This window comes from Micromys minutus (genome assembly GCF_963924665.1).
Source record: "Micromys minutus genome assembly, chromosome: 4".
Lineage (NCBI taxonomy): Eukaryota > Metazoa > Chordata > Mammalia > Rodentia > Muridae > Micromys > Micromys minutus.
In genome coordinates this window covers 32631440-32654531 of record NC_137973.1, presented here as the reverse complement: position 1 = coordinate 32654531, position 23092 = coordinate 32631440, and the positions used below count along the sequence as shown (strand labels likewise).

Genomic DNA, 23092 nt, shown 5'->3' with positions numbered 1-23092 from the left:
CAAAATCCCCTGTGAGATGATTGTTACTGTCTTCACTAATGAAGAAAGCTGCTTCCCAAGCCCTGAGTGATTAGCCAGCCACCTTGAGAAGCTGGTGCTCTGTGGCTTCCCACTGGGCGTCCGCAGGGCCTCTCAGGCTCCTGCGTTCCTTGTGAGTGTGTTGGGTTTTGTTTTAGAATGTGCAGATTTCATGGAAAATATTTACAGAAGACGTTTCGGAGGATTGTCCGCTGATCAGTTTTTGCCTATTGGAGACCGTGAGACATCATGAAATAGAGAACCCGCGAGGTTATTTATGTATCCCCAGCATTTACTTCGGTTTTCCCGCTGCCGGACTTTATTTTCTTAAGCCTTTTCTACCTATCTATCTGAGATGGCTAGGCAAACATCTAGACTTCTCTGACTTAGTTAAGTTATCCAGGGATAAGAGCATCATTCAGCTGAGCAGTGGTGGCGCTCGCATTTAAGCCCAGCATTTGGGAGGCAGAGGCAGGTGGATCTCTGAGTTTGGCCACAGCCTGGTCCAGGACAGCCAATATTACATAGAAAAATCTTGTCTTAAAAAAATAATAAAAAATTGAAACAAAACAAACAGAAAACCCATTATTGCCAATACCTCAAAAAAATAGATGTTTTCTTTGTGTTAGACCTAAAGTCAGATTAACAAGATGACTCATCAGGTAAAGGCCCTTGGCACAAAAGCCTGAAGACCCAAGTCTGATCCCCAGAATCCATGTGAAGGTAGAAGGAGAGGAAACAACTCTACAAAGTTGTCCTCTAACCTTCATGTCATGTGCACCCACATATATATCACACACAAACAATAATGGTAAAATAAAAAACTCAAGAAGAGTTAAACACATTTTGTTCATTCTTTGTCATCTTCTGAACTGAGAAACATTAACAAAATTGAGCAAGTTCAACAACTGGATCTACTGGTAGCAGGAATAATAGTCAGCTTAGAAGTCCTGTTCTCAGCATCACATTCGGAGTACCAAATCTACTTGAAATATTATGACGTCAGAGAAAACAGACCACCACTGTCCCCTGATGATAATGTTGCTACTGTTGGTGGTGACAATCATATTTATGACATATGTGTTAACACACTGTTATAAGAGGCTAGGAACATGGTCCAGCACTTTCTAAGTACATCCACACAATCTGCCCAGTCTATATAACGTAATTTGTATGTAAGTGTTTAGGACTGATGCTTTGGTATTGAGGAACCAGTTGGTGTGTGCTCTTCCCTAGGAAGATTATTTCTCCAGCTCTCTGCATTCCTTAGTTTTCAGTGGTTCTTTGTATAGAGTTGAGGCCTGTGCTCTTCCTCTGTTTGTGTTAGTGTGTCTGTTGTAGTTTCTCTTGTTCAGTTCTTGCTTACGCAGACGTGTTGGTGAGACTTTATGGGTGTAGCTTCTGATATTACTGATGAGTTTTTGATTGACAATAGCTCCCCGCCAGTCTTCTTGGTATGGCTTTCACAAACCAGTTGCTTCCTTGTTTGCTTCCTTCCTTCCTTCCTTCCTTCTGTGTATTCCACATGTGTGCATGTGTGATAAATGTATGTGTGTATGTGTGGGGGTATACGCCCCATGAAAAAGTCAAAGAAGGAAGTCTGCTGTTCCCTATCACTGATATTATGATAGTCCCTAAAATATCATAATAAATGGTATGGTATTTTATTCCCTGGAGGAGACAGGATCTCTCACTGAACCTGTATCTTACCATTCAGGCTACATTGGCCGCAAGTCCCAAGATCCTCAAGTTTGTTATCTTCCTTCTCATCCCTCCACATCCTAACCCCATGTGGGGGCCACATGTACATGACCACACCCACTATTTTATGTGGGTGTTGGAGATCTGATCTCAAGTCCTCAATGCTTGTGCAATAAATTAACAACTGAGCCAGCTCCTGGTTCTGCTGATGTTTTCTGTATTGATTTCCCACTCCTCATGAACAGCGGGCTACTGAACCTTCAGGGACACACTGTGTAAACATCACTAAATCCTTGTTCATACTTTAAGGTATACCTTTAATTCCCTTTTTGGTTTGTTTGTTTGCCAAATCTTGTTGGTTGCTGCTGATAGGTTATTTCTCCACTGGTGAAACGAACCAATTCAGACCATATTAGATTACATTAAAGGCAGGTTTATCGGGAAGCTGCTCTCACTGGCCCCGAAGAGTGAGGCCATAGGAGTCACCATAGGGAAATGGGGGAGGGTGGTCAGGGAGGAAAATAGAAAGGACACCTGTGCAGAGAGAAGCAAAGGAGGAGGCGGGGGAGAGAGGAGAAAAGAAATCAAAATGTCTCAATTATATGGGAAAGAGCCTCTGGAGGAAGGGCAGCCCAGCCCTTGGGCTAGAAAGTTCAGGGCTGGGGGCAGGGTATGCCAGGTAGAGACTGAGGGATGCTGGGAGAACCTGGAGGCCAGGTCTGCTTTGATATATAAAATATACACCTCAGTCCCTTGACCCAGGATTCAAAACCAAACAAGCTGCCTTACCCTAATAATTGTACATAGATTTACCAACAAAACCACTCTCATCTTAATATTTATGAAAGTCCAACTTTATAATAAGCTTTCATGATATTGTTTCTAAGACACACACAAACATTTTTCCTTTTTAAAAATAACGTACAGAACCGAGAGACAGCTTGGTTGGGAACGTACTCATTATGTAAGTATGATAGCTGAGTTTGATCGCCAACAGGTATGCCAAAAAGTGAAATTAAATTAAAAAGCCATAAAAAGTGTGGTTCCTTACACTGATAACTCTTATGCTGGAGAGGCCGAGGCAGGTGGATCTCTGGAGCCCAGTCTCCACACAGCCTAGCCTAACCTAGTAGAGAGTTCCAAACCAGTGAGAAGCCTTACCTCAAAGGAGGAAGATGGCTCCTGAGGAATGACTCCTGATGCCCTCTGACCTCTACATGCACATGCACCTGCACATACCTGTGCACCTACCTACATGCACACATATACACACATAATTAGACTCCTTCGTATTTTAAGATAGAAGGTAGCCTATGTCTCTGTCCTATAATGTTTTACAGAGCTGATGATGGTCTAGGGGGACGTCGATTATCCAGAGGCAGTGACTGACAGACAGGAAATCTTGAAACTCGAGAGTTCGTTTGCTAATCTGCCTGGATTTCCACATATATCAGAGGTTCTGAAAAGGACTGAGATGAAGTGGGGTAGACCAGGGCCAGAATCAAACAGGGCAGAGAGCGTCCGTGGCTGGTAACGCTGGACGTCTGTTTGCTTTTCAGAACATCGAGCTGAAGGTTGAAGTGGAGAGCCTGAAACGAGAACTCCAGGACAGGAAACAGCATCCAGATAAAACATGGTGAGTGTGAGTCCAGCTCTGTGTAGAGCAATGTGTGCACATAAGTTGCTTCCGACTCCAACTCACTCACTGCAGAGCAAGTCCGTCTAAACCCAAAGCCTGGAGCCTTCCCCGTCACATTTGAATGTAGGCTCTAAATTTGTGATTTGAGGCCATGGGTTTCATGTTCCCTTTTCCTTGGGTGTGTCTGTTACTCAGATGTGTCCGCTGTGGTCAGATACACCTTGCCACAAATGGGCAAATCTCCCAGTCCCGAGACTGTACGTTAAATAGGAAAGAACCAATCAGGAGGAAGTGTATGTTGAGGTATTTGCAAATAGCATTCATTAGAGATGACCAGTCTAATAAGATCAAAATCATAATGTTCCGGAAAAATGGTCACTCTCACGTTCTTCTGTGAAAATAGGGATTATGACATCATTTTAGGTATGGTTTATTGACTTTTAAAGTGAGAAGAAAAGCAGATAATCCCTAGAGGAACTCTATTCCTTGCAAATGAAGACACTCATAGACGGACAAAACCAAGAACATGTCTGCCTCATTTCTTTGTAATGACAGAAAACTTGAAGCAATCATCCATTAACAAGCCAATGGTTGTAAGGTATCTGTCCTGTGGCCTATTACACAGTTGTTAAAAAAAATGAACTCCATATTGTTCTTGCTAGAAAAAGCTAAGACGGGCTGGTGAGATGATTTCTCAGTGGTTAGAGCACTTCCAGAGGTCCTGAGTTCAAATCCCAGCAACCACATGGCAGCTCACAACCATCTGTAATGGGATCCCATGCCCTCTTCTGGTGTGTCTGAAGACAGCTACAGTGTACTCCTATATATAAAAAAATAAATAATTATTTAAAAAAATAGAAAAAGCTAAGAGGAAACATGAATGCTAAGCAAATGTTCATAGTACAAGCCTCGTGGGGCAAACGTGTGTGTGTGTGTGTGTGTGTGTGTGTGTGTGTGTGTGTGTTTGTTTTCCTGTTGCTGTGATAAATTGTTGATCAAATCCAACTTGGGTCAGAAAGAATTTTTTTTTTTGTCAGGCAACAGTTACCAGCGAAGGAAAGTGGGCAGGGATTCAAGGTAGGATCTGAAGAGATCCTGGAAGAACACTGCTTACTGGCTTGCTTAGCTACCTTCCTTATACAACCCAGGACCACCTGCCTGGGGATGGCACCGCCCACCTCCTATAGCAAATAGTAATTGACGTGTGGCCCTAAAGACATGCCCACAGGCGGATCCAATGGAGACATTTCTGACTGAGATTAGCTTTTCCCAGGTGTGACAAGCTGAGACCTGAAACCAACCATGACAGTAGCTGCTTTGTTATGCATAGGGGGAAAATCAAACCAACTTTGGAGGACTGCTACCAAACTGCTGAAACCCCTCTTTCATTAGGAGAGTAAGTAAGGTCAGAGTCTGGCAAGAAAACGTGATTTTTCTTCCCTTTTTGTATATTTCCATCAGGATGGCTGCTCTAGCCGCGTGCCATGGTACACTCCTGTGAATTTAGTACTGGGATGGCTGAGGCAAGAGATAAAGAGATGAGGAATTTAAGGCCAGGCTAGACCATACAGCAAACTCATGTCGCTAGAAACCATTCAGTGAAACTTTGTCTCAGCAAATGGAAAGAAAGTTAATTTTATAATTGTGTGGTTTCTGTCACAGCTTAAGGGACAGTTTTAAATGATAGTATTTTGATATAGCCTGTAATCCAAATATATTTGGTCTGATCTGATCTATCTTTGTGTCTATAGTATTTCTTGGACTTTAGGATAGCTAAATAAGATCAGAGTTTTATATTCAGGTATATGGAAAATGTTGGCAATAAATAACAAAAAATTAAAAAATAGCAACCAAAATTCAAAAAGAAAAATACATAAAAGGGTTTTCTTATTAGGGTTGAGTTTTTGGTGGTATCCATTAAGAAATTGTCTGCTATTGTAGGCTCTAGAAAATTTTGAATAGTGATAATGCAATGCATATTGAGATTTCTGTAATACTTCAAATTTTTATATTATTCTCATATTAACTATGATATCGGAGGCATAGTATTCTGAAACATGAAAGACTGGGGTGTGGGGAACAGAACTGACCTGAGAATAATGAAAACATATAGTCAGAAGCCAAAGGAGAAGCTGATTCACAGAAGTTGCCATTGTTATCCCTGGGTTCTTTGCATTTTGTCCCTTTCTACTTCATAAAGGCCATACAATCATACAATGCCAACACCAGAAGGTGGGGCTCGCCTCTGACACGGTGCTGATTAGCACCCACTCTACACCAAGGGACTGTACAATGTCTGGGGAAGTCCAATCAGTCTCCATAGAGACAGCCTCCTGATCTAAATACTAAAGTGCACTAGACTTGGTTGTAGTTTATAATAAGCCTATGGTTTAATGTAGTTCTTCACTCTGAGAGCAAGAAGATGGTTTGTGGTTCTCACAAAATGACTTAAAACCTAACCGGAATTAAGAGAACTCAGCACCCGATTCGGCCCCCAGATTTCTAATCCTCAGATATCCAAGGACAGCTGTTGTTCACTATAAATAAACTGCTGATACCTTACCCCTTTCAGGCCAGTAGGGATATCAGAAAAGCCACATGCAGCCAAAACCTGAGTGTATGCCGATTAAATGTCTGTTCTCTGCCCGGGATCATGAACACTGGATAGAGGTGGCCCAGACTCAGGACAGGTCCTCTGTGCATTCTGTGTAAAGGAGGGCATTTCTGTGGACATCATGTCCTGGCGACCTAAATGGAATGAACATTTAAAAATTCAAACATCAGGGAAGCAAGCTGCTGGCAAATCCCGCTGGGAGGGCCATTAAACAGGAAAGTCCATGACGGTGGTCCTAGCTGCCAACTCCTTGCCTTCCCCATGAGCTTCTCCTCTTGAAGCAGTCATGGTATCTTGGGGCAGCAGGCTGACCCTTCTTGACAGGCAATAAAGAAGCTAGAGGTCCTAAAATGTCAGATGAAAAGGATGGGCAGAGTGGTTTCTAGGAACAGCAAAGAGCAAGTGTTTCTCTTTCTCCTCCCTGGTCCAAAGTGAGTGGCTGGAGTGATCTGAGTCTGTGCTCTAATTAGCAAATGCTATGCCATTGTAGGGCCGATACGGAGGATCTCAACAGCCAGAATGAGGCAGAGCTCCGGCTCCAGGTTGAAGAAAGGCAGCAGGACACAGAACACGTTTATGAGCAACTAGAAAACAAGATCCAGCTGCTGCAGGAGGTGAGGCGTGTTCACAGGTCTACAGAGCCAAGGGCAAGCGGTCCCCTAAAGTCTCTTCCGGGCCACTCTATCTATTCTGGCCTGTCTGCACTCCTTTGCTTCTCTAGTCTCAGATGTCCCTGTGTCTTAGAGCTCCTGACTTGGGTGGGACTTACCACTGCTCAGCTTTCCCGACTTTTTCAGGAATCCAGGCTTGCAAAGAATGAAGCCACAGGGATGGAGACTCTGGTGGAGGCAGAGAAGGGGTGTGGTCTGGAGCTCTCGGAGAAGTGGAAGGATGCTGCCAAGAACAGGGAAGATGCATCGGGACACCAGATGAAGCTTTACCAATATTCTGACGCACTGGCTCAGAAGGACAGGTAGGTGTTTTGGGTAGTTTTCTTTTCCTAAGCTGCCTTTTTGTGCTCCCCTTTTAGTACAAATAGTGGGGGTTTTCTCCCTTTCTAAGATGCCATGTCTCTCTGGACCAGATTTCCTGTTAAGGCTGTCTCTTCAATGGTATCCGGTAGGCAAGCTCACTGGTTTGTGGCAGGGGCCTATGTAGAAACAGGTAAATAACGGAATGGTTGAATGATTGATTGCAAGAAGAGATTCCTTCTATTTCTTTGGCTCAGGAGAATTGAAGAACTGAGGCAGAGCTTGGCTGCCCAGGAGGGGCTTGTGGAACAGCTGTCTCAAGAGAAACAACAGCTGTTACGTCTGCTGGAGGAGCCAGAGAACATGGAAGTGCAGGTAAGGTTCAGGCTGGTTGGCCTGGGCACCAGTTTTATAGTTTCTTGAACACCGTGTTGTTACTGATTGGTACACAACAGATGACCACACACTGCTCAGCTTATAACACAACATATCATAATCTTGCAAGGTTTTGTGTCCAGAACCCAGGTGTGGCTCAGCTGGGTCTCTGTTTAGGGTTCTGTAAGTCTGAAATCCAGATATGGACTGGATTTCTAATCTTGAGACCAACCTCGGAAAGGATGTGTGTCTAAGGCTCCATGTGTCGCTGGCAGAATTGACTTCTGTAAGGTAGCAGCAATCATGGGTTAGAATCTGTTCAGTTCATTTGCTCATTTGTCATTATTATTATTATTATTATTATTATTTATTATAATATTTATTCTTAGCAGTTTTATGTGTGAAGTGTAGTGGTAAAGATTTCCGCCCACCCTGTGGGCTGTCTGTTACCTCTGCTGATTGTTTTCTTGTCTGAACAGAAGGTTTTATTTTCATGTTGTTCCATCTGTTGATACTTAGGTTAATTCCTGTGTGCTGTTGCTCTTTCTTCTTCTTCTTCTTCTTCTTCTTCTTCTTCTTCTTCTTCTTCTTCTTCTTCTTCTTCTTCTTCTTCTTCTTCTTCTTCTTCTTCTTCTTCTTCTTCCTCTTCTTCCTCCTCCTCCTCTTCTTCTTCTTCCTCCTCCTCCTCCTCCTCCTCCTTCTTCTTCATGTTCTTGGAAGTATGGCTGAATGGTTAAGAGCACTGACAGCTCTCTCATAGGACCTAAGTTTTATTCCCAGCACCTACATGGTGGTTTAACAACCATATATAATTCCAGTTCCACTAGGGATCCAGTGCCCTCTTCTGGCCCCTGTGGGCATTTCACATATGTGGTGAACAGACATACATACAGGTAAAACACCCAATTACACAAATTAAAATATGTAAATCTTAAAAAAGAGAAAAAAGAAAAGAAAGAAAAAAGAAAGTTTTTGCCTATTTCAATATGTTATAGGACCTCGTGTTTTCTTCTAAAAGTTTCAGTGTTTCAGGCTTTCAACCAAAGTCATGGATCTATTTTTAATTGATTTTATAAGGTCAAGGGTAAATATCTAATTTAACTCTTCTGCAGGTGGAAATCCAGGTTTGCCAATACCACTTATTGACTGGGTTACCTTTTTCTAACTAATTTTTGCCTTTTCTGTCAAAAACTAAGTAAGCATAGATTTTCCATTTTAGTTCCGGGTTGTCTAATCTGTTCCATTGGTTGAGTGTCTATTTTCCTGTGGAGACCAGGAAAATATACTTTGTCACTATAGCTCGATGGAATAATTTGAGTCTGAGTTTTATAATATCACCATCATTGATTGTTCTTACTCCTTGGGATTGCTTTGTCTCTTCTGTGCTTTTACAGAAACTCTATTTTTATTTTTCCTAACCCTGTGAGATAAGACATGGAAATGTTAATAGTTATTACGTCAGATCTGTATGTTAATTGTAGTGGTATAGACATTGTCATAATATTAATTCTTCCTATCCAGATCCCAAAATATTTTCCAATATCTAACATATTCTTTGATTTTCTTTCCCAACAACTTGAAAATCTCATCGTAGTGGTCTTTCCCTTCTTTGGTTATATTTGTTTCTAAATACCTACTTTCTAAGGGGGCTGGTGAATGGAATAATTTTCTTAATTCTTTTTCAGGAAGTAGACTGTATAAATGAAAGCCACTGGGCTTTCTTCTCTTTTTTTTTTTTAAATACTGATTTTGCATCTTACAACTTTCCTGTGTTAATTAGGTTCCAAGTGTTTTCTAATAGACAGTAGGGTCTGTTAGGTAAAGAATGATCTCATCTGCAAATAGGGACAGTTTGACTTCTTCCCATTGTATTTGTATTTCTTTTATGTCTTTCTCCTGTCCAGTTGCTGAAGCTAAGACTCTGAGCAGGTTTGTCCTGTGTATTGTTTAGGAGCAAATCCTGCCCTTTAGTGTGTCAAAGGGATGGTAATTACACAAAGGCATAGACACAAGAGCATTATGGGTCAGTCTTAGAATTCCCCCAGCAATGCTAAGTGCCTTTGACAACCTAGAACAAGTTACAAGAATACTTCCCTCCTCTTCCTCTTCATAACAACTAAAACAAGCCCCACCACCCCATGGATTTCCAAAATGCACATTAGAGTGTTCTAGAGTCTAGGGAAGCTAGCTTTAGAGGCATGTGATGCTAAAATAAACAGAAATAGAAATATGAACATGGTTCTGAAGGGACCCACAAGTGATCAATTGGCTATCTTCTATTTTTTGAAGAGAGAATCACCTGCAAAGCCCTTAAATCAGGCTGCGAAGGCTGAATACACCAGGCAGGGGAGAAAAGGAGACGGTTTTGAAGCTGAACGTCTCCAGCGGACTCATGGCTTTAAACTCTTAGTCTCCTGTTGAGACTTGATCTGACTAGGGTGGCAGAGAATAAAGGAATGGTAGACACAATGTGAAGCTGGCTGTGCCCTTGGATAGAGCAGCGCCAGAAGCAGCAGCCTGGAAACTCTGGAAACTGCATTTTCTATATACTGCACGATCCAGGAAGTAGGTCAGCTAATCTCATACAGTCTCAGAAGGGAGCAGTCTCGGGCTGCAGTCATGCACAGTGAGGAAGTATGGCTGATACTTTCTACGTAAATATTTAGCTAAAGGTCAATCTTTCATCAGCATTCGTACTTGGACGAGGAGAAGTCCTTGTCATTCTCCTGAGCCTGACCTAGGGGAGGCTTTGCCATTTTCATGAGCTTTGGTGTCCATGACATGGCTGTACAGTACACATTCTCACAGGACTTCACCTTCCTCATAGTCTCCCAATGGTGGAGCTAGTTTAAGAGGTTCTAGAACCTTCCATAGGTAAAGCCTGGCTAGCATAAGTAAGCCACTATTGGTCCAGGCCTTCAGGTATAGTTCAGCCCACCCTTTGGGCAAGTTCTTTCTGCTTCCTATCCCACTGAGATGTAAGCAAACTGCTTAATGCATTCACAGCCATAGGCAAAAGCCTCTCCGGCCTTTATACTTCTCTATCTTGAAACTATGAGCCAAAATAAATCCTTCCTCTGCTGACCCTCTTTTGTCAGCAATGATTAAAGTAAGTGCTGTGATCTCTCTAGGGAAGATGTGTATGGTAGCTTGGAAGGGACTTGAGGAATTAAGAGTGATTGCTCTCAGCAAACCTTTGATAGGTTTGGCAGAAGGCTGAAATACGTGGTTGGGAAAAGCCCATAAATAATGCGATAAGGACTTTAATGCTGTAAGCAGTAGGAAGAAAATAATTAAAGCAAGAGAAATAAAAATCACATAGTGTGTAGTTTAGAAAAGGCAGCCCTGGTGGATGCAGGAAACAAGGTATGGCTGCCCATGGCTATTAGCTGCTTCACCAAGTGCATTTTGTGAATTAGATAGGAGTAAAAGATAAAATAATTATAAAACCACCCTTTCCCTCTTCTCGGCATAGTGTGTGCTGAACCCTGAGGCCTGTGCTGTGCCCAATCTCCTGCCTGCTGACAGCAGCAGTGCCGTGGTTCCACCGTATTACATTTACACCTCTGTCTGCCGTGACAACGTGTACTGAAAGAGGCTAAAATTTCATATCTAAACGTTCAGTCCTGATTTCCAGGGGCTAAAGAATCTCTTCGTTGCCAGAAAAACTATCCCATAATCTCCAGCTGATGCTGAAGGACAAAGATGTTTTAGTACTGAGCAGGTGCCCAGGTCCCTGCCAGCACTCCTCCAGTCTTCACCATGAAAACCACCGTGGTTGTTTCTGAAAAGAAAGGGGGTCCTCGGGCGCTGTGCTTCTAGCTTTAAACAGTCTGGGTGAAGAATGCTCATGTATTCGTAAGCATTTCTCATGCGGTTATGGCAGTGTGGGAGGGTGGATTGTGTATCGTGTGCGTACAAGAAGTTTCACTCTAATACCTTTGTTCTTTCAGTGTTCTGTACGGGCCTAAGAATGATCTATGACTGTGCTGTCGGTTTTGAATGAACGAATCTACCAAGTAAAAGAATTATTAGACGTAGTGGATAGATAATGAAACACCATCCAATTAACTGAGCACTTGAAGCATCCAGCATAAACCCATTTATGTGACTTAACACCGTGACCGAATGCAGTGTGAGAGAGAAGGGTTAATTTAGCCTTACAACGGTCAGAACTTTACTGAGGAAAGTCAAGGCAGGGACCTGGAGTCAGGAACTGAAGCAGAGGCTGTGGAGGAATGCTGTTTATTGGCTTGCTCATCATGGTTTGCTCATCCTGCTTATAGACCCCGGACCATTTGCCCACAGGTAGCACTACTCACGATGGGCTAGGCCCTCCATTATTATCATTAACCAAGAAGATGTCCTGGCAGCCTTCCCCACAGGCCAATCTTCTAGTGACATTTTCTCAATTGAGATTCTCTCTTTCCAGCTGTGTCTAGATTTGTGCCAAGTTGTTGCCCTGTTCAGCCATGCTAGAGTTTCTGAGCAAAGGCTCTGGAACGGGCAGACCATTCTCTCTAGACATGTGCTTCCTAGGTCCATTTTTATGGGACAAATGATAGTAACGTTTGTTTGGAAATGGTTTTCTTCTAGTTGTTTTCAGACACATTATCTGTCACACCCTTAGCTGCTCACTGTCTCTTCCCAGCCTGCCCCAGGCATGGAAGCTTTGGAGGAGACAAAGAAGGGTTTCCTCTCTCTGAGCTCGCCTTCAATAAACTTAAATAGTATGTGTCGACTGACCGATATACTGTGCCTTATGTTGCCACGTTAAGACAGGTGCTTCTGGGACTAAGAGATGGCTCAGCAGTTAAAGAGTACTGACTACTCTTCCAAAGGTCCTGAGTTCAAGTCCCAGCAACCACATGGTGGCTCACAACCATCTGTAATGAGATCCAGTGCCCTTTTCTGGCATAGAGGTGTACATGCAGACAGAGCACTCATACATAAGATAAATTAAGAAAAGAAAGACATGTCTCTGAAGCTTACTTGATTACATTAATCTTACTTTTTAGCTCTTTTTTCCTTTCTGTCCCAGAGCATCCATTTAGTAAAAGTATTTAGCATAATATTTATGAACTTCTATTAGATAATTTATTAACTTTATACAAAGACTGTACAATTGTAAAAATGTGACAAGCCTCTGTGGCACCCCTCTAGGTTTGCCTCTAGCTCTTCTGTGTATTCGTTTAGGGCCACAGCTTGGAGCCAGGGAACTCAATGGTGGCTGTACCTCACCCACCTGTTTTTCCCGGGGCAGTTGGGAGAGTTAAGACAGTTGACAGAGCCCATTTCTTTTCCTTGGTGAAAGGAACAGTAATCACAGGGAAAAGCTGATAGCCGTTCCAGCTATTGGTATTTTTTTCTTACAGAATAGCAGATGCTTCATTCCAAAGCCTTTAAAAAAAAAAAAAAAAAAAAAAAAAAAAAAAAAAAAAAAAAAAAAAACAGAACCAGGGGCTGTGGAAGCAGGGAAGTCGTGTACTTGAAAACAGAGGTCAGAAAGAATCCTTGCACTGTATTTTTCCAGTATTTTCTCTAATAACATATAAGCAAAATGTAGGCAGGTAATTTGATTGAGGACACAGCAGCAGAACTAGGAAGGGCTGCTCACTAATCAAACAGGACCTTCCCACTCTCCACCAAGGCTCCTGCTTTTGTGCTCACGACTCTTTTGCACTAACATCAACAGCGCTGCCTACAGTCAGGCAGATTTCCTAAAATAGTAAACATTCCAGTGTTTCCATGGAGAGATCTGACGTAGATACTAATGCAAGAATGTGATCTGAATGCTCACGGTGGAAAAGGAAACCCTTACAGGAATTTGTAGCTTAGGCAAGCACCAGACAACTTCATATAAGGAGGTTTGGGGTTTTGGTTTGTTTGTTTTTAGAGAAGCTTTTGGTTCCTCATGTTAAGCTGTTGAATGATGAACTGGAGACTCATATACAAACGCTCACTCAGCATTCTCCTCTCCCGGTCATAACCTTTAGTAACAGGTCTCAGGATAAGAACTTCTGGTCAAAAGCAACCGTAGCTTTGATACTTAGAGCTGCAGAGGAGGTAGAGAGGGGGATTCCATAGAGTGTCAGCAGCAGGATTTACATGGAATGCTCAGGGTGCTGACACTGGCAACGAACACAAGCTGTATGAGGGAGAGCCTTTGTCACTCAGAAGCTGTCAACTATGAAAGTCACTTGCGCAAGGAAAACGTAAGGCAACACAGAAAGGAGAAACCATTGTGGCCTACAGTAAGCAGCCAAGATTCTGGTCTGCAAAGCATGAAAATGATTTAAGGAGCTGGAGACAAAAGGGGGAAAGCACTGGTTTATTCATCCAAGGACTATTTACTCATATCTAGAAAAATACTGATCTAAGGGCTGTCTTAGACCATTTATGCTGCTGTAACAAAAAGCTACACTGGGTAGCTGAGAAATCAGAGAAACTGATTTCTCTTAGGAACACTAACACGCATGACTTCAATCTGTACACAAACTGGAAGCATCCTGCTTTTAACATCCAGGTTTCCCAATTCTACCTTAGTTGACGGAAAACACCGTTGTTTCTTACTTCTAGTACCCGGAGGCCATGAGCTGTGTGTGTTGTCACAAACATGACATGGTGGCTTTCCTTGGACATGTCACATTTCTTTTCTTTTCTTTCTTTCTTTCTTTCTTTTTTTTTTTTTTTTTTTTTTGTCTTGTTTTGAGCTTTTTGTTTGTTTCATCTTGTATGCCTGAACCACTTGGGGGTGGGGCAGAGCTTTTAGTAATTAGAACAGTTATCTGCAGTGAAACCCAGTACAGCTGGTTTGGAAGATGGGGGTTTCCCACTTCTCGTTTCTTTGGAAACTCCCTCTTAAGCCAAAATTAGACCTTAGAAACAGGACAGCTCTATTGCCACACAGTGGATACAAAATGACAATGGTTCCAAGAGAAACTTCTCAGACTCTAATATGTAAATGGGGAGGATACTAACAACAAAACAAAACAAACAAATGCTAACAAAAGAAAACTTGTTCACCAAATGGGAATATAGTCCTTTCTCCCTCCCTCCTTCCCTCCCTCCCTCCCTCCTTCCCTCCCTCCCTCCCTCCTTTCCTCCCTCCCTCCCTTTTTCCCTCCTTTCCTCCCTCCCTCCCTCTTTCCCTCCCTCCCTCCTTCCCTCCTTTTTCCCTTTTCTTTTTATTTTTTTGAGACAGAGTTGCCCTCTGTAGCCCAGGCTAGCCTAGAACTCACAATGCAACCCCAGGCTGACTTTCAACCAGTGCCAATCTTCTTGCCCCCACCTCATTAGTGCTAGGATAACAGGCTGCCATGAGCCACCATCCCCAACTGGGGTATAGTTTTTTTTTTTCTTAGTTCAACATTAATTTTTATAAGTAGGGTTTTAAAATAGATCTTTTTCATTGTCCTATATAACTTCTAACCTATTTTTTTTTTCAAAAATTATTTTATATGTATGTGTGTTTGACTGCATATATATCTATACACTACAGGTGTGCAGTGCCTACGGAAAGCAGAAAAGAGCATCAGATTTCCTGTAACTGAAGTTACAGAAGGTTGTGAACCATCATGTGGGTGCTGGGAACTGAACCTGGGTCCTCTCCAAGAGCAGTAAATGCTCTTAACACTGAGCCATCTCCAGCTCCCATAGAACTTCTGATATTCTTACTGAAGGTTTTTTTTCCTTTATCCAATTTAGGGTAGTTTTAGTTCAGTGATTTTCAAAGCACAGCTCTCAGAAGACAGCAGCAGTACTACCAGCACCAAGCAGCTAGATCTTGGGATCTGTTACGAATGCAAAGTCTCAAGACCCATCCTGTCTACTTACTGAATACAAACACCAAGAGTTAGGTTGAAGCAATCTGATCTGTATTTTATTACCACCCCATCCCCACACACTCTATATATCTGATGAATACTAAAATGTGAAACTGTTGTTTCTATTTTCAAACTTCATTTTGTGTCAAAAGCCAGATTTGACATCAGAGGGTTAACAGGTATCAAAAGGGGTTATGGAATTGGCTATTGGGGTCATGTTGATAGTGACAGGAGATTTATGGGGTCAGTATTACTGACAGAATTAGACTTAATTATCTGGGGCTAGCAAGAATGCCCAGAAGAACTCTGAACTTTTTTTAACTCTTAAGTGTACACACACACACTTTGTAGATGGTCTTTCTTTTCTCTGGCAATTTATATCTTCTTAGATAAAAGATCTTTATAAAATTACTTCATAGGTAAAATGCTACACAAAAGGGAGTTACAGAAGGATGTTGATAGTAGGTCCAAAGTAGTGTTTCATTCTATAAACTCATTATAAGTTCAAAGCAACAGTTTCACATGGCCTTGCTTTATCATTATGCAAACCTATGGCCTTATCCTTCAACCTGACCTAGAAGGAATGTTTTTTTCTTGATCACAAATATGTTTCAAGTCTTCTTTCTTATCCTAGGGCAATTAGCCTATGACACATGAAGGTTCATAGAGCTCTATTTGCAGCTGTATTCTATAGGGGCTTGCGATTACTTGTATACATTTAGGAATTCTATAAAATCATTATCGAAATTTGAAATCATTACTTTATCTATATAGCATTGCTATATAAGATTTGCTCAATAGGGTGGGCTAATGCCCAGGAATCATTAGGCTATATAATAGTAACAGCCGAAGCATCTCAGCAGCAAGAAGCAATCCTGAGATCAAGTCTCTGATGACCTTGCATCACAGAGCTCACCCAACAAAGGCCACGCAAGATGGAGGGCCATCTCCAGAAAATTCATTTGCCTGCCTTAAACTTTCCAAGATAGCTTCAGACAATATTGTTCACTAGGAATCTATGGAGCAGACAGATGTAAGTGACTTCACCTAAAGTTAGTCATCTAAGTGATAACTATTAAGTTACTACATGCTTATGAATGTATTCATCAGTTATTTTAACTATTTCTTTTCTTTTTGGAGATAGGGATTTAATGTAGTCAAGGCTAGCCTTCAACTCACTATGTAGATGAGGATTGCCTTGAACTCCTCATCTTCTTGCCTCTATCTCCTACCTGCTAGAATTATAGGCATGAACCTTCCTTCCCAGTTGGTTATTGAACAAACTACTGATATAGTAGTATTGATAACCATTGGTAATGTACTTAAAACTACATACTAGGAAACCCACTCTCCGATTTTCTATTATGTGCCTTCTGCAAATTTTAGAAATAAATCACCACAAAAATCTTTGGTCTCACCTTAATTACATGCATTGCTTCAGTCATAAATGTATGGGATGCTCATATATATGAAATTGTTTTCTAAAATTAATATTAAACAAGAGTTAGAAATTTTTTCAAAATTTGGGATTGGGCTGTAGATTGATATTAGGGTGATTTATGATTGGACAGTTGAGAGGTAGGAGTAGGAAAGGTAGAAAAACAGAAATGGTGCAGAATTAGGGGGGAAATCAAGATGGAGCTCAAGAAGGATGATCTGGATCTAGGTGGGCTTAATTGGCGATAGGTAGATATAAATATTTTAAGGGATTCTATAGGTCTATTAATCTCATATAGCAGGGCAGTTTGTATCTTTGTCCATTGGATATAATCTTATTGTGGATAAAGTTTGTAGATTGAGAATTCAACATACAAACCTGCAGAAAAGCTCTCAGGCTCTTGAGTAATGTTTGTGCTGAGCGGTGGAGGAAAGAAACACGCTAGGGTGGTCATATCCACCTGGGACAGAAGCGACAGGGCGGGCAGAGTGCTAGCTTGCTCTCTATGCTGTGCTCGGCCAGCTTTCTTTTCTTTATTTTCTTCATTAATTTTTATTCACTTTACATCCTGATCTCGACCCCCCATTCCTCCTGTCCTCCCAATTCTACTCTCACAAGTCCTCCCCTCCCCCAACTCCCTCAAGTTCTTCTCAGAGAAGGGGAAAAACCCCTTGGGTACCACCCCACTCTGGGACATGAAACAGTATCAGGGCTAAGCACATCTCTGCCTCTGAGGCCCAACCAGGCGTACAGTTAGGGGAAGGGATCCAATGGCAGGCAACAGAGTCAGAGACAGTCTCCCCTTCACTTGTTAGGGGACCCACATGAAGACTAAGCTGCACAGGCTACAGATGTGTAGGGAGCCTAGGTCCAGCCCCTACATGCTCTGTTTCATCTCTGTGAGCCCATGTGGGCCCAGGTTAGCTGACTCTGTAGATCTTTTAACAGTGTCCTTGACCCCTCACGCTAGCTCAATTCTATCCCCCGCCCTTCCAACCCAGGATCACCACCCTAGGGATGGTACCACCCATAATGGGTTGAGCCTTTCCCCATCAATCACTAAGAACATGCCCTACAGCAATGGTTCTTAACCTTCCTCCTGCTGCAACCCTTTAATACAATCCCTTATGTTATGGTGACCCCCAACCATAAAATTATTCCTGTTGCTACTTCAAAACTGTAATTTTGCTACCATTACAAATTATAATGTAATGTAGCAAGAAGGTGTGCTTTCTGATGGTCTTGGGGAATCCCTATGAGAGAGTCATTTGACCACTACAGGTTCATAGCCCACAGGTTGCGTATGGCCAGATCTTATGGAGACATTTTCTCATTGAGGACCCCTCCTCTCTGATAACTCTAGATTGTACCAAGTTGACATAAAACTAGCCAGCACATTTTCTTTTGAAATTAATTTTTCACTCTCATCCTGAAATTCTTCCTGACCTCTACCACAATAGATGTATTTTTTTCCTATTTTTTTTACTCCAAATGATGGAAACAATTACATTTCACATAAAATATTTTATTTGTACATGGCTTCTTTTTATTACCAAGTTTTTAAGACCCAAGCATGAAGACACACCATAACCAATTCTTTTTCCTTGCTGGATAGTGCTGAACAACTATGTAAGAACATGTTTACCCTACCTTGTTTAAGACAGGATCTCCCTATGTAGTCCTGGCTGGCCTAGCACTTGAAATGTAGAGTCAGGCTCACAGAAATCTGCCTGTCTCTGCCTTCCAAGTGCTGGGATTAAAGGTATGTGTCACCAAGCCTGGCATCCTACCTTGTTTTAAAGAAATGTTATTTAAATCACATATTTATTTATATTGTATATTTATTACAAAATTATAGAATCCAAGTGATGGAAAAGGAACACACATAATCCATTTTACTCTCCAGATATAACCATTATTATTAATTTGTATATCTCTATTTGAACCTTTGTTCATATTAAGTTGCCCATACTATATGTATATCATACAACTTTCAAGCATTTCTCTTCAGTTTCAAGCTTTACGGCTTAGATAAGTAGAACCTGATATGTTAAATTGACATGGCCTTTGGCTTTACGGGTGGGATCTTTTTTGAAATTTAAAGGTTAGGGCTAGAGAGATGACTCAATTACTAAGAGTACTTGTTGGGTTTGCAGAGGACTTGGGTTGAGCTCCCAGCACCCATATGGTGGCTCATAAGCATTTAGAACTGTTGTTCCGGGAAACCAGCTCCTGCTTCTGAACTCCCAGGGCAGCCAGCACACATGTAGTGCACATACATACATTCACAATATTTTAAATCTAAATTTTTTTTTAAAAAATCAATGAAATAAAAATTAAAGGTAATACCCGAATATTTACTGGGCTAAATTCAAATGGTTCGTAGCACAGAGAATAAAATGTCTTCATCTAGTTCCTTCTACTCCATTTTGTTTCCTTCCTTAAAGGAACTACTGTTAACTACAGATTGTGATCAAGATGAGAAGTATCATAAAATGTTAAACTTATTGTAATGTTTCTTCTGGGTTTTATTTAAGCTTCAAGCTTTGTTATCTACACAGCAGTCTTCTGACTATGATCAAATTTTTTTAACTGCCAATGACCATGTGAGGGCTGGCTCCGCTATGACCGCTCCCGATCGATTTTTCTGTGTAATTTTGGAGTATTTTGTGTAGGAGGAAATAGAGTGCTCTCTGCCTGTCCATCAGTCATAGTGAGTTCAGAAACTGCCTTTAATAGATTTTTGTACATTCCAAAGACTGATGCTCAGTTTATTCTGACCTTCAAGCTGACATAACTTAAGGATTTAAAAAAAAAAAAAATGCAGCTGCTTTTACTTGGAATCCCATTTTATGGTCTTTAAATGGAATTATATATGCAAAGTTATGTAGCATACAAAGCTACGGGATCTTGCTTAGGTGATTAGAACAATTATGATAGTCCCCTGCCCCACAATTTTTTAATCTAAAAGTCATTAGTTAGGGACCCAAGTTTCTGCTCTGGAGGAAGTTCAAGGGGTTGCTGGGGATACTGTTTCTCCTCTGGTACTTGTCTCTAAAGCCAGGAGGTGAATTCCTTACTGGAGATACCTTCATTTTCTCCAGTCGCTGCTCCAGGTTTTCTTCTTATATGTGTGAAGTTCTACAGGAAAGGGTCGGGAGACTTAACTGTACAGTAGTAAAACCACGTACTAACTACGCCAGTGAATTTCCAGCCCTAATTCTGAAGTACTTGAAAACACCTTCAAAGAAGTGTGTGTCTCCCCTCTTCCATTTCCAGAACCCAAAAGAGAATTCGTGATTATCTCCTCTCAGGAGGCCTGAAGCTTGACAAAGACCCTCCTCTCACTCTTTAAAATCTTAATCATCAGATGCAGTCACCTGGTGTTTGCTGGACTCTCAGGTTCCTGCGTTGTACACTGTCCGTTCCTTACTCACCATTTCATAAAAGGACAAAACACCTAGGTCTACTATCCACACATCACCCGGCATTGATAGAAACACTGGTCTTTTTTCTTGTATCAATCCAGTCTCAGGTAAGGGCCAATCTTCGCTTGGCCTTAGCAAACTCAACCGGTCTCCTCTACTTATCAGAGTCTCCCCAACCATCTCTGCAGCCTGGGGCCTTCTGATCCCAGAGTCAGACAGAATTAGGAGAGAAGCTGGGGCGGCGGCAGTAGGCGGTGGCGCAGCGGTACCTAGTGGCACCGCCAAGCCACATCCAGTGTACGTGGCACTGGCGTTGAGAGACCAGGGAGGGGACTGGGCTTTCTCCTCCCTGGGAGGAGCCTCAAGGCATTCAGAAGAGGAGGGAGATTCATTGAAAGGATCTGTGTGTTTGGTGAGATCTTATCAGAGTAAAGCTGCCAGGCAGGTCGATCTTATACCATCTCACTTTCCATTCTCCACTCCAAGCAAAGTCCACTTTACCGGGTTAGCAGGAGAGACTGGACTGAGGGCGAGGCGAGCTACTCGCCAGTCCGCATGCGCAGAGCTACAGTGCTCGGACTACAACTCCCAGAGGAGTCTTGGGGAGGCCGCCTACCCCGGCGCCATCTTGAAATCTGATGCTTCATCTCCCGGGCTTTGCGTCAGCTCTGAGCCGACACTACTGTCCGGGAGCCCAGCCTGCCCGTCCGGGAGGACGCAGAGGACAAGGCGGCCCGCGGGAGAGACAGCTGTGAGGGTCCTGGCAGCGACCTCGCGCAGCTTGTGCTCTGTCACTCAGCATCCCGGTCTTGTTGCGCCCGCCCCCTGCCCGAGGGGCGGGGCTGGTTTGTGGTACCCAGAGCCTGCGAACGCAGAGGTGTGCCCCTGCCCGGTGAGAACCTGGGACTGGGCCATGCCAGCCCCAAACCATCAAGGTGGAGAGAGGACCGCATCCCAGAGCCGGTGAGCAACTCTCAGCTGTGGCCGCTACAAAGAAGTTCTGCACACTCCAGGAGAGAAGATGAAAGAGATTTGCAGGATCTGTGCCCGGGAGCTGTGTGGAAACCAGCGGCGTTGGATCTTTCATACCGCGTCCAAGCTCAACCTCCAGGTCCTGCTTTCGCACGTCCTAGGCAAAGATGTCGCTCGTGATGGCAAAGCCGAGTTTGCTTGCAGCAAGTGTGCTTTCATGCTTGACCGCATCTACCGATTCGATACTGTCATTGCCAGGATCGAAGCCCTTTCTCTTGAGCGCTTGCAGAAGCTGCTCCTGGAAAAGGATCGCCTCAAGTTCTGCATCGCTAGTATGTATCGGAAGAATAATGATGACTCTGGCGAGGAGAACAAGGCGGGGAGTGGGACAGTAGACATTTCCGGCTTGCCAGATATGAGGTACGCTGCACTGCTCCAAGAAGACTTTGCCTATTCAGGGTTTGAGTGCTGGGTAGAAAATGAGGACCAGATAAACGACTCACACAGCTGTCATGCTTCCGAAGGGCCCGGAAACCGACCCAGGAGATGCCGTGGTTGTGCAGCTTTGCGGGTTGCGGATTCCGACTATGAAGCCATTTGTAAGGTGCCTCGAAAAGTGGCCAGAAGTATTTCTTATGCCCCCTCAAGCAGGTGGTCTACCAGCATTTGCACTGAAGAGCCGGCATTGTCAGAGGTTGGGCCACCAGACTTAACAAGCACAAAGGGCCCCCTGGATGGTGAAAGCATGGAGGAAGGGACACCAGGTTCCTCTGTGGAATCTCTGGATGCTACTGTCCAAGCTAGTCCTCCACAACAGAAAGATGAGGAAACGGAGAGAAGCGCGAAAGAACTTGTAAAGTGTGACTACTATTCTGATGAACAGGCTCCACAGCATTTGTGTAGCCACAAACTGGAGCTAGCTCTTAGCATGATTAAAGGTCTTGATTATAAACCCATTCAGAGTCCCAGAGGGAGCAAGCTTCCTATTCCAGTGAAATCCATCCTACCTGGAGCCAAGCCTGGCCATATCATGACAAATGGAGTTAGTTCCAGTTTCCTTAACAGGCCTTTGAAAACCCTTTACAGGACACCTGTGAGTTATCCTTGGGAGATTTCAGACGTACCGGAGCTGTGGGATGATCTCTGTGATGAGTATTTGCCGATCGGGTTCCAGGTATACAGAATGGCTACAGATAGTGCCTTTCTGACGAGCTGTCCACGGGTTTCCCACGGTTTGTTTAGCTCCAGGATAATAGTGGTCTAGGCTTAAAAAAATTAACCATTGAGCCGCTTTCGGCTACAGTCTTTGCTTGTGCCCCTTAGTAAATGTGATTTACACTTACCTAAATTAAACAGTTTCAGTTTAACAGTTCCTATTGTCAGAATTGTATGTAACAAAAGATAAAGATTCTTTTAAAGAAGTCTCACCTTTGGCATGAGAAGCTGTCCACACCATCCCTTGATTGTTGCTGGGTTTTATTTTTAGATTTGTGTATGATGTTCTTGCATTGTCTTTCTGTAAGAGAGTTAGGTTCCTGACAAGTTCTCCCTGGAGTTTTAAGTTTTTCATCCCCCAGACACCTCAAAATGGTTAGTACATAGTTTGAAACCTATTAATCCACCAGGAAAGCATTAGAAAGAACATCTGGGCAGTGTCATCAGATGACAGTAATCAACCATCATCTGATAGCTAATGGTGACTTGTTCATGAAAGATACTTGGGGATTCAAAGTTGTCACACATAAAGTTAAGCTGAAAACTGCACAAGCAGCATTTCTACTGAGCCCTACTAGAAGATAGTTGTTATTAAGGAAGGACTCACTCACCCTACTCTTGGATTTCTTAGTGGCTGGGGAATGGCAGTTGAACTCAATTTAATCTATTCATGTCCACCCAACTGATTTCACAGCACTCTTTTAAATTCAGCTATTTACAGGGACCTGAAAGATGCTACTTCATTTCTATAGCAACACTAAATGCTAGATTCAGTTAACTTTGTTAAACATCCTAGCACATTCATTCTGTAGAGGCACCACTCACGGCTAAGGTGGATAGTCTAGAAGTCACTAGGAAAGCTTAATCCTCAGTCAACAGGGGCCCAGAAACTTAC

General features: G+C 42.7%; 1 protein-coding gene across 11 annotated transcripts in view; it reads left to right on the top strand.

Annotated features, from left to right (window-relative positions):
* Positions 1-23092, top strand: part of PDE4DIP (phosphodiesterase 4D interacting protein) — a 124269-nt gene that overhangs the window by 27053 nt on the left and 74124 nt on the right. For all 11 annotated transcript variants that reach the window (XR_013975012.1, XM_080915889.1, XM_080915897.1 and 8 more), the window contains exons 2-5: positions 3279-3355; positions 6463-6586; positions 6770-6945; positions 7201-7318. Coding sequence is in view for 10 of the 11 variants with exons in the window: in XM_080915889.1 (XP_080772015.1) it covers positions 3279-3355; positions 6463-6586; positions 6770-6945; positions 7201-7318 (495 nt within the window). In the remaining variant the exon portion in view is untranslated. The remainder of the gene's footprint in view (positions 1-3278; positions 3356-6462; positions 6587-6769; positions 6946-7200; positions 7319-23092) is intronic.